The sequence below is a fragment of the Onychostoma macrolepis genome, chromosome 05 (assembly GCF_012432095.1).
Source record: "Onychostoma macrolepis isolate SWU-2019 chromosome 05, ASM1243209v1, whole genome shotgun sequence".
NCBI classification, from domain to species: Eukaryota; Metazoa; Chordata; class Actinopteri; order Cypriniformes; family Cyprinidae; genus Onychostoma; species Onychostoma macrolepis.
In genome coordinates this window covers 37,596,095-37,612,496 of record NC_081159.1, presented here as the reverse complement: position 1 = coordinate 37,612,496, position 16,402 = coordinate 37,596,095, and the positions used below count along the sequence as shown (strand labels likewise).

General features: G+C 36.6%; 1 protein-coding gene across 3 annotated transcripts in view; it reads left to right on the top strand.

The window, feature by feature from the left end:
* Window positions 1-10,609: 10,609 nt before the first annotated feature.
* Window positions 10,610-16,402, top strand: part of eng (endoglin) — a 48,275-nt gene continuing 42,482 nt past the window's right edge. The window contains exons 1-3 of one of the 3 annotated variants that reach the window (XM_058775749.1): window positions 10,618-10,636; window positions 10,758-10,889; window positions 11,365-11,524. In XM_058775749.1, coding sequence (XP_058631732.1) covers window positions 11,467-11,524 — 58 coding nt within the window. In that variant the 5' untranslated portion in view covers window positions 10,618-10,636; window positions 10,758-10,889; window positions 11,365-11,466. Of the gene's footprint in view, window positions 10,890-11,364; window positions 11,525-16,402 lie in introns of all 3 variants that reach the window. The other 2 variants (XR_009271328.1, XM_058775748.1) reach the window with 2 other exon arrangements.

Below are 16,402 nucleotides of genomic sequence, written 5' to 3'. Positions count from 1 at the left end.
AACACAAAAAGTCAAAATTATGACATGCTAAATTGAAATTTTGAGATAAAAAAGGAAAAAAAAGAATAGTTGTCATTTCAAATTTTTTATCTCATGATGTCATAATTTTGACATCATAATTTTGACTTTTTATCTCATAATTTTAATGTGATATTTTGACTGTACTGTATGTCACAATTACAACTTTTAAAGTCATAATTTTGGCTTTTCATCTTATAATTACTTAGTATGTCATAATTTTGACTTTAAAAGTCATAATTATGAGATCAAAAGTCAAATGTCACATTTCAACTTGGTACTGTATATCATAATACATAACACTTTTCTTATGAGGCAGAAATCATCTTTCAGACTTTAGGGTTCCCTCAGTAAAGACCTTCTCCATAATTTTCTCCATAGGGGAATTGATTTTTAATAATCAATAATTTATAAACTATTATAGGCAGACCTGCTGTGAGCTCTGAGGTTGTGAATCGATGGTATATGCTTTTGTTGAAGCCATCTACTTGCATTTTTTTTTTTTTTTGTAATAATAAATAACAGCTGAATCTGTAGTGAAAAACTACATTACCCATGATGCTGTGCAGAAAAGGGCAGATTCTTTGGCAATAAACTTAAAGTTTTCTATAGATATAATCAACAACTTTAAATTAATAGTTTTATATATCTCCACTGTCCGATAAATGCTCTTTTGCAAATCAAAGTTTGTAATGTTGTGATTCTCCTCAAAGCTGGCTGGATTGATGAATTACTAAAAAATAAATAAATAAATAAACTCCTGTGGGAAAAACAAATACTTTTGGATTCTTGGCAACTATTCTGCTAAACATTGCTGAAGAACTACATTGTTTGGTGGAAGGATTATTATATGTTCAATAAATGATACATTTTGTATTGCTGTGTGTTTATTTTACCTTTCTAGCTATATGTAATAACCATTCTATAAAACCAAGTTGTGCTTTACAGTGATTTTAGAGCAACGCGGCTCCACGTCATGCCTAACAATGACCCGTAGCTCTTCTAAAGTAAGTGTACTAAAGCACAGCTTCATGGGCTCATTTCATTACTATCTCACCTGGCCAGAACACAGTCCTGGAGTGCAGTGCAGGTCTCCTGACTGCTGCAGATAACAAAGATGAAGTAGGCCTATACTTCAGGCTTTACGGTGCAGTTGTCGCCCATGCTCACTCATCTACACCAGTACACTACGGAATGCATCATTCAAGGGCACAATAGTGATAACAGCAGGAATGATTCTGCATGAGCCCCTGTCCTTCAGATCTGAACCTGTTAAGAGCTGGTTAGTACAGCAGAAACTTGTCACAAAGACGCTGGGTCATATTTGATCTCCTGTTCAAAAGAAACCATGATATTTATTATATTTCATTATAATAAATATTATATTTCATAAGCAAAATGTATTAATCTGTATTAATGCAAGTAAATAAATAAATTATTCTCAGTGTTGCCATTCTTAATTAAAGCTAAACTTTTAAAGATCATTTTCATTCATTTTAAATAAAGCTGAAATAAAACAAAATATGAATATTGCATGGAAAAACTTACTTAAAAAAGTAACAAGTCTTTGCCTTGGCAACTGAAATAGAAGTTCTAAATTACTAAGTACTAGATTAAAGTTAAATAGAAATAAAATACTAAAATTTTACTTAAAATTAAAATGAACTAAAATAAAACTAAAGAATAGCTAATACAATTGTAATAACTACTATAATAGTTTATAAATAATACTACAGTCACTGTTCTTCTTACATTCTAAACATACATGCAAATCATTTTTTTTCTGCATAAACTAGCTTTTCAAAGATTCACCCACACACATAACCCAGTTTTTAGTTATTTTAGTTTATCAAGTTAAACTAAATGAAAATGAGAAATGATTTCATGGCAACTAGCAGGAATAAATATATATTTTATTTTGTTTTATTACTTTGTTTCACTTCAGCTGAAGTTTCATCTATTTCAGATAATATTATTAATGTTTTTTACTAAGCTATAATAACCCTGAAGAGATCTGCTGTTGTATCAGCTCTGCTCTCTAGTGGACAAACCACTCACTGAACTCCCGACAACATCACTGTGATAATCAGAGACATACAGTAACTTTACACATAGCACAGTATTTTATTACATATTTTCTCAACCGATTTGACACATTTCTCCAAAATGATGTAATTGCTCTCAACACAATAAACACAAGCCATCTGAACACACTCATACTGCCAAATAGCAAAATGAAGCACTGCATTTTTTCCTGATTTATTAAAAGTTAATACTAACATCAAAACTGTATTCTCTACTGATTTTAGAAAAGAGTATTCTCTATTGATTTTAGAAGTTCACTCATGCATAGAATTTCACCACATTATATTGCCGAATATATTCTCGTCTGAAAATAAATAAATAAATAAAACCTGCATGAATGCTGCATTCATGTTTGATAAGCTCTTCAACATCTTTCACTGTCTCTGGTGGTGTTTTCATTTCTGAAAAATGTTTTAGCATTTACACAACCTACCACTCTATCAATATCAATATTCATAGCACAATCCTCAGAAATATGGAAGTGGATTGAAATAGTAACACTGGAGATGGTCATGATTTCTTACATGGTCAATTAGGGTGACTGATTTCAGCTGAAATTCATCTACACCTTCTACCTCTCCTCCCTTCTGTCCACTTCCTTTCTATCTGTCTTCTTACACTTTCTCCTCTTGCTCTTTTCACTCCACCGATACTCTCCACTCCATCTCTTCTCCCTCTCATTCTCCTCTCCTCATTTGATCACATCCTCTTCTCTGCTCATGTCTTTCTACCTGTTCCACTCTTCTTCTCTCTCTCATTACACACTTTTCTCTCCACCACATTTCACCCCCCCCCCCTCCCCCCAATTATTTTGCATTTTCTTTCTTCCTCTTTATATACTTTCCCTTTTATCATTAAAGCAATTGTGATACATGCGTAAACAACAAAACTGCATTTTTGTTTGTGTTGTGTGTATAAGTAACCAAGCAGTTATCAGTTTGAAAATACACCAAATTACAGAGTTTTGTTGCTTGTGTTTGGACAAATGGCAGGCTACATAAATGTTTGTGATTTTGCATATAACCATTAAAAATGTCTGCAATCATTTTTGTCCTGATATATTTAAGTTTTAGTCGGCTGTATTAACTATAAACATTTGAGAATTTAGTGCACAGCGTTTTAAGAAAACGATTTGCATGATTTGTAATTTGTATGAAATGAATGAAAACCTACAATTTGTTTAGGACGGTTACAGAGTGTTCAGATCACTGTAAACTGTTTTGAGAACAGTGGCTTGAATTTAGAGAATTGTCTGTCTATTGTTGTGACTTAGATGAGGATCAGATCACATTTTATGGCAAAGTAGGCTACTACAGAAAACCAGTTCAATCCAAGGGGTTCACATACTTTTTCTTGCCACTGTACTTTAAGTTTTGGTGGTGGTTGTGTCTGAGTGAGAAACAAATTCTTGTCGTTTGAAAATCATATTATTATTATTATTATAAAACATTTGAAAAGTTTTGAGAAAATGAACCATGTGGTTTACAATTTGTATCAAATGAATGGAAAACTGTTTAGGTTAATTACAAAGTGTTCTGAACCGTGTTGAGAACAGTGACCTGAGTTGAAATGAGGAAAAACTGTCATGTAATGATTAAATATGTTTTTCCCCCTAACTACCATATTCTAAGAGTATCTGGTTGCTGTAGACTCAAACGAACCGACATTGATTTTGAAAGCACAGGATCCAGTTGTTTACCTCCGAAGCTGAAAAACGAGCCAAGCCAAGGCTGCTGAAATCATCACAGGCTCCTCACAGTCACATTTCATTGGCGCGCTTCCCGTGAGCAGAACGACACTTCTTCACAGGTATCCGGCGTATCCTCTGAGGAGCACTCGTCTGCCGCCAGGAGGAAGAGGAAAACTCGTTCGTCGAACAGGATGTGTCCTTCTGAACAAATGCCTGTAAGCATTTTCATAACAGCACGGCAGGTTATGTGTGGAATGTCACATCCTCGCAGATGAATACCTGACTGATGTCTGAAACATCAGGAAGGAAATGTGTGAGGAGGATGTCAGGTGTGCTGATGAAGGTCAAATCAACAACAACAACATACTGCACAAAACATGCAGTTTGTTAACTCTTTCAACACAGTTCCAAAGTTGCTAGCCACTGCCAACATTTGATCATTTTGAGACATTTTTTATGGCCCCTAGAATATTTTGATGTAGGCCTAGCCTATGAAAATCTGAACATGCAATATGTCAATAGAATTAACAGAGCATCTGCTTTTAAACAAAACAAACCATTTTATTCTAGCTTCATGCATTTTTATAAAAGTTTTATAAAAAAGCAACATTTTGAACAGAATTGTATTTTTGTCAAAGACTATGGGATTCAGATCAATGATAAAACACAGTTGGAGTCAACTGCTCAACAATTAAATTACTCTTAATGTCTCCTTAATATCTTAAAGTCATTTTGACGCCCTGTTTTGTTGTTGTTGTGTCAGTTATTGTATTATTATTTCAGTCAAACCTATAAAACCTTTTGTTACACCAAACTACATAGGCCTATAAAAGCCTGATCAGTGACATAAAAGTAATCAGAATGCAGCTACTTCTTTTATTACTAATTGACGCGTGAACTTCCCCTTTAAATAATGTGACTCTCTGCCCTCTATATGTGTGACGTTGCTCCCTTTAAGCACTGTTGGAAGCGAATTCATTTTTATTTTATTTTTTTGGAAGCGAATGAATTGATTCAGCATTTCGACACTTCCATTAGGATGCGTTAAATTTGACAAAGCCCTTTAGTAAAGTATGTATTGTTCTTAATTGTATATATTACACAACACACTGAACCTTTAACAATGCATTGGTGCAAAAACGCACACCTTTTAGACCAGTTTCACATGAAACATGATTTCTCGACTGCCACAAATATTGCCTAAACAAAATACTGATTTTGTGCACTTTTTATGTACTGATATTTTAAATTGCCTTTTGAACTTGCATGGCAATTTAGCCTTACCTTGCCAAAACACGGACAGAACCCATTGATTTGATGGCATTGTTGAGCGCTCCAAATCCAAATGCAAACTTTGCATGATGCAACAATCAGAGGCAGCAATTGACATCGCTCTGATCCAATGGCATACAGGCATTGTCAGAATGTCAGTACTCTACCCCAATGATGTTGGGGGATCCAGTGGGGGGGCAGCAATCATATTTCAGGGTGTCCGTGCCACTCTTGATCACAACGCTGCTAAAATGTAGCGGCAGTACGTGCGTTTATTGGCGCCCCCTCCAGCTGGTGGCGCTCTAGGCGACCGCCTAGCTTGCCTATGCCTAAAAATGGTACTGAGGCTATTTGCAGTTTAATGTTTGTGTAATTTTACATTTGCATCTTTTTACTTGTTCAATCACTTGTTTCAGTTTTTTCTTTGACGTGTTTTGATCCAGACATTCAGTACAATATACAAAACATGTGTAATAGCGCCCCCTACCTTATAACAGTGAAAACACTGAAAGACGGAAAATTCCGTCAACGGAGGGGAAAGAGTTAAGGTGGACAAATTTGTCACCATTTGCAAATGTTTTTGCAAAAGCAAGATTATTAAACATTTTTTAAAAATGAAACTGTATACGATTATTCAAATGGTGCAAACTCATAAACGGTGTAAACCGTGTTATCAGGCCATCATGGTGGCCTTTATCCTCAACAACAAGGGGCTTTATTCATGCAAACTTACTGAAAAACACAAAATATGCAACACAAATTGTATGCAACAGTTTCAGTCTGCTGTCACTGCATGCAGTAACCTCACGGGCCAAGAAAACTGCATTTGCATGCAAAAGTCTTCAGTCTTAGAGTAAGTAAATCATAAATCAGTGTCAGTAAAGAGCTCAGTCTGAACGGACACATGAGCTCTTGACTGTCGCTCATGTCCTTGACCAGATCCTCTGAGGGCCATAAGGAAATGTAGGGCCTGCGCACAGACACTTTCCCTTTGTTGAACGTGTTGTTTGCTGATGACATGGAAACAAGCGGCACCATGCTGGAAGCCGCATTCAGATGGACAGACTGCACTTCCTGTGATTGACTGTGTGGACGGTATATGTGCAGAATAAGCTTCATGTTTTGCCCATGTACATCAGAAGCCGCTTTGAAGACAAAAGGCCACACAAACTCACTTTCATGTCTGTAAAACAACCACATGGTTGTCCATCATTTCAAACACTGAAGACAAATATTTACATTTACATTTAGTCATTTTGCAGACGCTTTTATCCAAAGCGACTTACAACTGGGGAATACATAAAGCGATTCATCTTGAAGAGGCAATCCGACAAACGAAGTGCCTGTAATACCAAGTCTCAGGCATTGTTTAAATAAGTACAAGCTAGCAAGGGAAGGGATAAGTAAAGAGAAAGAGGTTTTTTTTTTTTAAGTGTAGGGTGAAGTCAAGTAGTGTCGAAAGAGATGAGTTTTCAGCTGTTGCTTGAAGATTGACAGGGATCCAGCACTCCGAATAGGGGTGGGAAGATCATTCCACCAGCCAGGAATGGTGAACGAGAATGTTCTGGAGAGTGATTTTGAGCCTCTTTGTGATGGTACCACGAGGCGTCGCTCACTAGCAGATCTCAGACTTCTGGAGGGGATGTAGATTCTTAATAGTGAGTGCATGTAGGCGGGTGCTGAGCCTGTGGTTGTTCTATAAGCAAGCATCAGTGTCTTGAACTTGATGCGAGCTGCGATTGGTAGCCAATGCAATGCGATAAAGAGAGGTGTAACATGGGCTCTTTTGGGTTCGTTGAAGTCTTCTTTCTTGCCGCCGCATTCTGAATCATTTGTAGAGGTTTGACTGTGTTTGATGGAAGTCCAGCCAGAAGAGCATTGCAGTAGTCCAGCCTAGAAAAGACAAGGGCCTGGACAAGAAGTTGTGCAGCATGCTCCGTCAGAAAGGGCCTGATCTTTCTGATGTTGTGTAGTGCAAACCTGCAAGATCGAGCAGTCTTTTCAATGTGGTCTTTGAAGGTCAGCTGGTCATCAAAGATTACACCAAGATTTCTGACCGCAGTTGATGGGGTAATTGTTGATGACAAATGTGCAACAACACAACATACATAAAAACTTGTTCGTAATGAGATGTTTTCCTACAAGCCATTCATCACTGATGCAAAATAGAAAGTACAGTTTTTCTCAATCGATTGGATTCATTTCTCCAGAGTAATGTAATTGCTTTTTAAAACAATTAACACCTTAGCCAAACAGTTCTCTATTTAATTTTCAACATATTCATATATAGATACACGAATACACTAACAATCCAATCAGGATTTTCGAGGCCAATCACGATCACAGAAAGCAGTATCTATGCTTTTTAAAGCCTTCTTTTTATCATGTAGAATTATTTATAGTGATACTCCAATCAGGATTTTTAGACATTTATTTAGGGCCCGAAATTCATTTTTGAAAATGGGGGAATTCCCCTGTAGATGACTCTTGTGAGAGGGGATTTTTTAATTTGGGGGGGCATTTTTCAGACATTTTCAAATATGTATATATCACACCTAAATGTTTGATCATGCAGTGCATTTTTGTTTTTACAATCGGGCACTTGTTGCACAATAGCTTACACACAGCACAAGCCTGATTTTGTGAGCTGTATGTGAGGCGGCCTTTTATGCCAGGTTCCGTTTGCAGTGTGTATGCAGTCCATGTATGGTGCGTAAGCGGTGCAGAAGCAGCACAATGAGTCTGTGCTGCTTCTGCACCACTTACGCACCACACATGGACTGCATACACACTGCAAACGGAACCTATGTGTGAACCTGGCATTAAAGGCTGCCAAATCCAAATCAAATCCAAACATTGTCACTGAAAATGCTTTTTCAGCATTGTGATTCTTTTTACACAGTACAGTAATACAAACTGTCATAGACGTGTTTTAACGTAATAAATATAAGCAACACATTCGATGCTTTTTACTTATGAATTTACCTCCAGATTTATATATTAAGTTGCTCAAGCAAGTTGCAAAACATTTTTTCCTACGTTATCACAAACATTCTAAATTAAAACTTACCATTGACTGAAACAGTCAGCTCTACTGCCTTTTCTTTTGCATTTAAATCTTTATTACAAGCAATCCTGCTGTCCATAAAGAACTTTGTTTTTCTACCTCCAGGAGTGCCATCTATTATTGCTTTGTTTATCTGAAAGTGCTCTTTCCCTTTAAACCTAGCCAAAAAGCTGTATGTGTTGACTGTGAAACACAGTAGACTTTAATTATATGCATTCATGGTGTAATTACTACATTTTCGTGTCAATCCATGTTCGTATTTACAGCAAATGCGCTGTCACTTTAATTCAGCGCGTGCAGCACAGCAAACTCAGTGTGGAAACGATCTTTGCGCTGCTGCAGACGCACTGCTCCTGGAACGCACTGCCGGTCCGCAACCGTGTGCAGTGTGAACGCTTGAATCCGTTAACATGTGCGTGGAAAAAATACGTTCCGCATACGCATTGCAAACAGAGCGTGTGTGTGTGTGTGTGTGTGTGTATGAACCTGCCGTTATGTGTGTGCGCTTTGAGTGTGCATGAGCGCACAGTCTCCAGGAGAGCGTGCGTGCTGAATGGTTAGCCTAAACATTGGCAAGAATTAAAAAGAAATGCAATTTATACATTTTAGTGACGATGCGACACTGCCTTACGGAGCCCTTTAAGGGACATGGTGGTGTGAGAAACTTTGCGTTGCCTCGCAAAACTTTTGCGTTCTCTCGCAACTTTGCGTTCCCTTTCAACACTTTTGCGTTCCCTCGCAAAACTTTTGCGTTCTCTCACAAAGATATTTGAGTTCTCTCGCAAAACCAGTTGAGTTCGGACAAACTCTTCCTGTTTACTTTACAGCTTGCAGTGGTTCATACACCTCTGTATGTTCGCAATGGAGCGGTTCATAGAGTTTTATTTTGAACTTAGACTCAAATAAAGAAATACGTCAGTGCTTAGTTCAAGGCACGGTGTTTAGTGCGTAATAAACTGTAAACAGATTTGGTATTTTTTAAAAATCACCATATTCGTTCATATAGCCTACCTTAAGCGTTTTTTATGGGGGAGAACAAGCTTAATGTGCAGGGCGTTGCATTCATATTCTGCGCTATTCTGCTTTATTAATAGTAATATTATTAATAAGGTTATTAATATTAGCCTAAACATTTTATTAGTATTTATTATTATCGAATTTTGTCCTCCAATGTCAATGTTTTAATACATTAAGCCACATTAACCACACATAGAATGTCCCAAAACCGTGCCTTGAACTAACCACTGACTGTATTTCTTTATACTTGAGTCCAAGTTCAAAATAAAAACTTTATGAACCGCTCCATTGTGAACATATGAGCTGTATGAACCTTTCATTAGCCTACCTAAGGCGTTTTCTATGGGGGAGAAAAGGCTTAACGTGTAGGTCGTTGCGTTTATATTCTGAACATGCCTTCATATTCTGCTTTATTGATAGTAATATTATTAATAAGGTTATTAATGTTAGCTTAATCATTTTTATCAGGATTTATTATTATCGAATTTGGTCCTCCAATGTCACTGTTTTAATGTTTTGGAGGACCAAATTCGATAATAATAAACCCTGATAAAAATGATTAGGCTAACATTAATAACCTTATTAGTAAGCCACATTAAGCGTTTTAGAATGTCCCAAAACCCTGCCTTGAACTAAGCACTGACTGTATTACTTTGAGTCCAAGTTCAAAATAAAACTCTATGAACCGCTCCATTGTGAACATACGAACTCTAACCACTGCAAGCTGTAAAGTAAACAGGAAGAGTTTGTCCGAACTCAACTGGTTTTTCTAGAGAACATTTGCGAGAGAACGCAAAAGTTTTGCGATGGAGCGAATTCAGTGGAGTTGTTTAGACATTTAAAGAACAGAAGCTGTCCCAAGATGGCTATAAATGTGCACTATGAACAACCATGATACATAACTTAGAAATATAGAAGTAGATTGTCATAGCCTAGTAACTCTTTAGATTCTTCTCTCAAGGAGAGGTCATGATTTCTTGTATGGTCAACTAGGGTAATTCTGTTTTTATTTGAAATTCATATACCTTCTACCTCTCACTCTTCCTCTTCCACCCTTCTGTCCATTTCCTTTCTGTTTGTCTTCTTACACTTTCTTTCCATTACACCTATGCCCTCCACTCTATTCATCTTGTTTTAGAATATCCTCCTCTCCTCTCATCTCTTTCTACCTGTTTAACTCTTCTTTCTTTCTCATTACAATCCTTCCTCTATCCACTCCACCATCTTTTAGACTTACACCTCTTTCTTAGGTAGATAGATAGATAGACAGACAGACAGATTATTCAAAATAACATTTTTCTTTTTCTTCGCATATTCTGTTTCTGTTATCTGATGAGCAACAGATTTGAAATTCTCGCAGGGAAATGAGCCTCACTGGCAGATGATCTCTGTCAATGGTCGTGTTGCAGCCGTAGAGGGCGCTGTGTTCAGACTGTATTCAGGCCGTGAGAACTTCTATGTGCGTCCTATACTCCTCTTCAGCATCAGTCAGTTCTTATGGTCATCCTTCATCAATATATCATGCATGTGAGCATCTATTCTATATCATGTACTGTGTGTGAAAGCTGATTTGCGGTGTGTTTGTTGTGTTGTGTGTGAGAGGAGCAGTGTTGTTGTGTGAAGTGGGAGGGTCAGTGCTGCTGATGATGTCAGTGCTGAGGGTTCAGCTGGACTGAATAACTGACTGACCGCTGGATCTGATCTGCCGGATCACTGCCGGAGCTGCGTTTCCAGCGCGAGGTAATACTCTTTCTTCTGTTTTCCAGCCTCGCGGCTTGATGTTTGTGAAATGTGACTGTGTTAAGTTACAGTAACTCTCTCTCTCTCTCTCGCTCGCTCTTTGCTTTCATAATGCCTTAATAGATGCGCTGTAATGCGGTTCTTATAACTTTTGAACAACTTTTAAGTGAACGAAAGTGAATCAATCCAAAACAAGCTGATCGTATGTTTGAGTGTGTGAATCTGATGTGTGATATTTTACTGTTCAGTACAGTGATCATCTAAATAGTATGAATATCACAACTAAAAACTGCCTAAGTTCATTTTGTACGATTCAGCTCCATTAAAGTTAAAATGTATGTTATATATATATATATATATATATATATATATATACATTATGTGTATGTGTGTGTGTGTGTGTATACACACACACACACACACACACACAAACAGGTCTCTGCTGCAATCAAACTAATGTTAATTTCTCTCTCAGGAAGTGTTGAGTGTGGAATATTTGGTCACTCCTTTGAAATATCAGCCACAGCTGTCGAATCCATCGGAAGAGGCACATTTAGAGAAAACCATACGTCTGAACATGAGGAGCATCATATGTTTCATAGGTGTTTTTCTGTGTCTGAGAACCACAGCTTCAGGTAAGAGGACCATTAATACATTTGAAGAGCAACATACAGTAAATGTGCTGACCTTTCAGTTAATTGCAAGTAATCTGTACATTTACTGACACGCAAATTTAATTAATGACAGTGTGTTCAAATTGAAACTTCTAAACAATTAAAAACATCTTCGAGATCATTCAGAAAGAATTAGATTTCTCTCAGTACATTGCAACTGCATTTGCAATCGTTACATTAAAGAGCTATTTCTGCCTATAATAATGTGTATTGTTGGTGTAAATGAATGTTTTCAGGTGATGTTTAATACTAATTTTGACTTTAACTTTAGTCAGTTAATTTGGATGTTACTATTTCTTTAGTGTGTATGGATTATCTGACACTGAAAGATATCTGAATTTAATTATGAAGATGATATGTTAGGCTGTCTTCTTCATATTAAGCAGAAATTTACAGTATTGGTGATTTAATGTAGGCCAAAATATGTAGTCAACTGTGTGACATTTTTGTGAAAATAAATATATATTAGTTCTACATTACCATTAATGTAACATTTTCATTTTGGCCTGTAGTTTAAAGGTCACATTTTTCAATTGAAATATAAGATGTTCATTGTAAAGGCCCAGTGTGAAGGACAGATTCTTGATCTTGCTGCCTTTGATGCATTGAGATTGAGTCAGTCTGTTCGGTCTGTTGTTTTTCAAGCGCCACATGTGTTTTATTTTGGTCACTGATGTCTTGATGTCTGGGAATAAACATGGGATCCTGTTAGTGAGAAGACATGAAGCTTTAGACACACCATCATCTGATTTCTCCTGCGTTTTTGAGTGATAGCCGACAACATTATTCGTACTTCTGCTTCCAGTGTGTACTTTATGCCAGTGATTTGCTTTGCTTGTACTTTCACTTTGTATTTTACTGGAAATACTAACTCTGCTCAGCAGTTTCTCATGCTTTTCCCACTCCTGAGAGGGTCAGTTGGTTTGTCCGTCATCAGAGAGGAAGACAGCGGCCCTTTAGTGTTTTTTAGGCGCAGGACAGAGCCTGAGATTGCTTGTGCGGTTGTTAGTGGGTGTAATCTGCAGAAAAGCAGTGGATCTGACATCCTCAGGAAGAGGAACACGCAGGAGCCGTTATGTAACAACCTGATATTCCCGCCGCAGCACCATCATTACCGCACCGCACAGACAGCATGACAGAGAGAGAGAGAGAGAGAGAGACATACAGTTCCTCAGTGAATAAGCACAATGATGGTAACAGGAAAAAAATCCCCATGTTAAATATGGCGTGTAGCGTTTAAATGAGGCACTTCCGCCTGCTGAAGGACCGCCGGCTGGTCTGGGTGGCAGTGAGACCCGATGACGCGACCGCATGGAGACCGATTTCTATCTCACACTCCCAATTAACAATCAGTTTTTTTCCTCTTCTGACTGCAAGCTTTTTTCTCATTCTTGTTTTTTTTTTTTGAGTTCTGGTCGTCCTATTTTGGCTGAGATTTGCTGGATAAATTGCTTGAATTTGTGTCTCTATATATCAAATGATCAGATGAGATCAGTGGAAAAGGAAAGTCTGAAAGCAAAATTAGTTTTTATAAAAATATACTACCATTCAAAAGTTCAAATATTTTTGAAAAGAAGTCTCTTCTGCTTACCAAGAATACAGTAAAACAGTGAAATATTATTACAATTTAAAATAGCTGTTTTCTATGTGAATATACGGTAAAATGTAATTTATTCCTGTGATCAAAGCTGAATTTTCAGCACCATTACTCCAGTCTTCAGTGTCACATGAAATAAGCTGAATAAATAAGCTTTCAATTGATGTATGGTTAGGATAGGACAATATTTGGCCGAGATACAACTATCTGAGAATCTGGAATCTGATTCAAAATATTGAGAAAATCAAAATATTGAGAAAATCGCCTTTAAAGTTGTCCAAATGAAGTTCTTAGCAATGAATATTACTAATCAAAAGTTAAGTTTTGATATATTTATGATAGGGAATTTACAAAATATTTTCATGGAATATGAAAAAAAATGTATTGTTGGCTATTGCTACAAATATACCCGTGCTACTTATGACTGGTTTTGTGGTCCAGGGTCACATTTCATTATTATCAATGTTGAAAACAGTTGTCCTGGTGAAAATGTTCGTGGAAATCATGATATATTTTATTTTTCAGGATTTACACATGAATAAAAAATGTCCAAGGAACAAATCTTTTGTAACATTATAAATGTCTTTCTTGTCAGTTTTCATCAATTTAATGTATTTTTCCTGATTGAAAGCATGACTTTGTCGTTCAGGAATGTGTGTTCAATTTGCACGTTTTTTACAAACTAGAACGTGGAAGTTTGTGGAAGCCATTGCTTCTGCTGTAGTGTGATTTCCCTTGATGTGAAGTGTGAACAAGAAGATCTTATTAAGACGAGACAAAACTTCAAAGAAACACTCACACAATCCTCAAATTAAGCCTTACACACACGTCTTCAAGTATTCCCTATGAAACTGGAATGAGCTCTGAACGTCTGCTGCACTCCTGTTCTCCACATATTATACAGATTTTTTTTCTCTCAGACTTTAAACTCTACAGATGTAAGTTATGTGCCATTAGCATTAATAAACAGAATTATTATATAATAAATGTTTCCCAAACTCTCCTTGTTGTCCACTGGTTGGACTGGGTGAGCTGCTCAAACAAAGACACTTTTTGGGGAATCAGAGTAGACCGTATTATGATATGAGGAAGCCTTTTAACTCTAGAATCCTTTAATGTGTTATTTTTATATTTTTTAATATTTGTGAGGGAATCAAGAGCAGAGATTGAGCAGTAGCTGAATATGATATCAGTAGTGACACATGCAACAAATATCACAAGTTATGGAAACCCTTAGAGACCATTCAATTTTAATTATTATACAGTTAGTGTTTTTTTTGTTTGTTTTTTTTTTACTTTAGGGGTTTGACACAATCCCTTACAAAATCTGCAGACTGTTTGCACTGATTTTGTAGGAAAGTTTCAGATTAACATGTAAAAAATGTGTTACTGGGATACATTATTGGCAGGACACTGTTTCTGTTGTTAACTAAACGATTTATTTATTTTTTATTTAAAAAAAACAAAACAAACATCTTTAAAAACAAAAATAATAAATGTTGCTTTGGCAACTAACTGAAATATAAGCTTAAGTTGAAATACTAAAATTACTAGAACTAAAACTGAATTAATTGTGAATTAAAGCGAAATAGATATCATTTAATGAAAATGATGAAATCACATGACAAAATTACAAAAATTTTACCTAAAATTAAAATGCCTTTTCAGTGGATTTTTTAATGTTTTTGAAAATCTCCTCTGCTCACCGAGGCTGCATTTTTTTGACCAAAAATACAGTAAAAATTGTCATATTTTAAAATATTTTTACGATTCAAAACAACTGTTTTCTATGTGAATATTTTTGTGGAAACCGTTATACATTTTATTTTCAAGGATTCACAGAAAAATAGAAAGTTCTACAGAACAGCAATTATTTGAAACGGAAATCTTCTGTAACATTATAAATGTCTTTACTGACACTTTTGCTCAATTCTGTCAGGACCACTATCGTCAAAGATGATTGACAATTAGCATCAGTATGGATTGGCGGAATGGATAAGAGCAGGGAGAGCAGCGATAACCCCATAAACAGAGCAGAACCAACATAAATGTATTGCAGATAGCATTAATGTTCAATAATTTAATGTACACATTTTAGAAATTAGTCTGATTCAAAATAGAACCAGAAGGCCTGGAGGAGCTGGGGATGGAGGAGGGTAATTAGCTATTGAGCAACGCGGAATACTGAAGGGACCTTCTATATAGTTGCGTGTCATATTCCTATAGGTAGACATGGATGAGCTGAGAGTCAGCTGATGCAAGCTTGACTAACGTGACCTGCCAGAACTAACACTACGTTTGATTTTATCATCGAGTCCTTGATGAATAAAAGTATTAAGTTCTTAAAACAACAACAAAAATCTTACTGACTCCAAACATTTGAACTGTACATTTTAAGAAAATAAGTCATATCAGTTTTGATATTCCTGTTGATTTTATGTTCCTTCTAACATTGTAACCGGTGACTCTCCGTCTCTTATCACGGCTGTAATCTTTGAAGTGCTACAAATAAACTCTGGACTTGAACACAGAAGACACTTTGTGGGTGGCTGTCGCTCCCCTCCCAGTGTCTCTGTGATTGTCTGTGTCTCTGTCTGTCCCGAGTCCCTCAGGACGTGTCCTGTCGTCCTGTCTCTGGAGCGTCAGGTCTCTCGAGCCATAGCCTGACTCATGAATGGCTCATTAGCGTCAGACAGAGATAAACTACAACTCGCTGAAACCCAGAACTGCCATTCTGCCAGCGGCCGCCACGCCGTCACTGATAAGAGCTGCGTTATGAGCGCTTATCAAAACCGTCTGACCAACACGCTGATCTAGAATCAGCTGCTAAACTTCACCACAGTAAACGGGCCATGAACCTCTGGTCTTAAACGCAGCATTCAATCAAAAGTGAAAATTCAGTCATACTCTATTCCTCCTCAAGAGAAACACAAAAGTAGAAATTCTGAAGAATTTTTGGTAGCACTTTACAATAAAGTTCCATTTGTTAATGGTATTTAATGCATTAACTAAAATTAATTAACAATGAACAATTGTTCAATGAATATTGTTTCTGTGTTAATTATTATTTGTTAACATTAGTTAATAAAAATACAGCTCTTGTTAGTCCATGTTAGCCGCAGGTCCATTAAATAACATTAACAGATACAACTTTTGATTTTAATTATGTGTTAGTAAATGTTGGAATAAGTTTGAACTAGGACTGATGAAGTATTTTTCATTGATAGTTTATGTTAACTAAT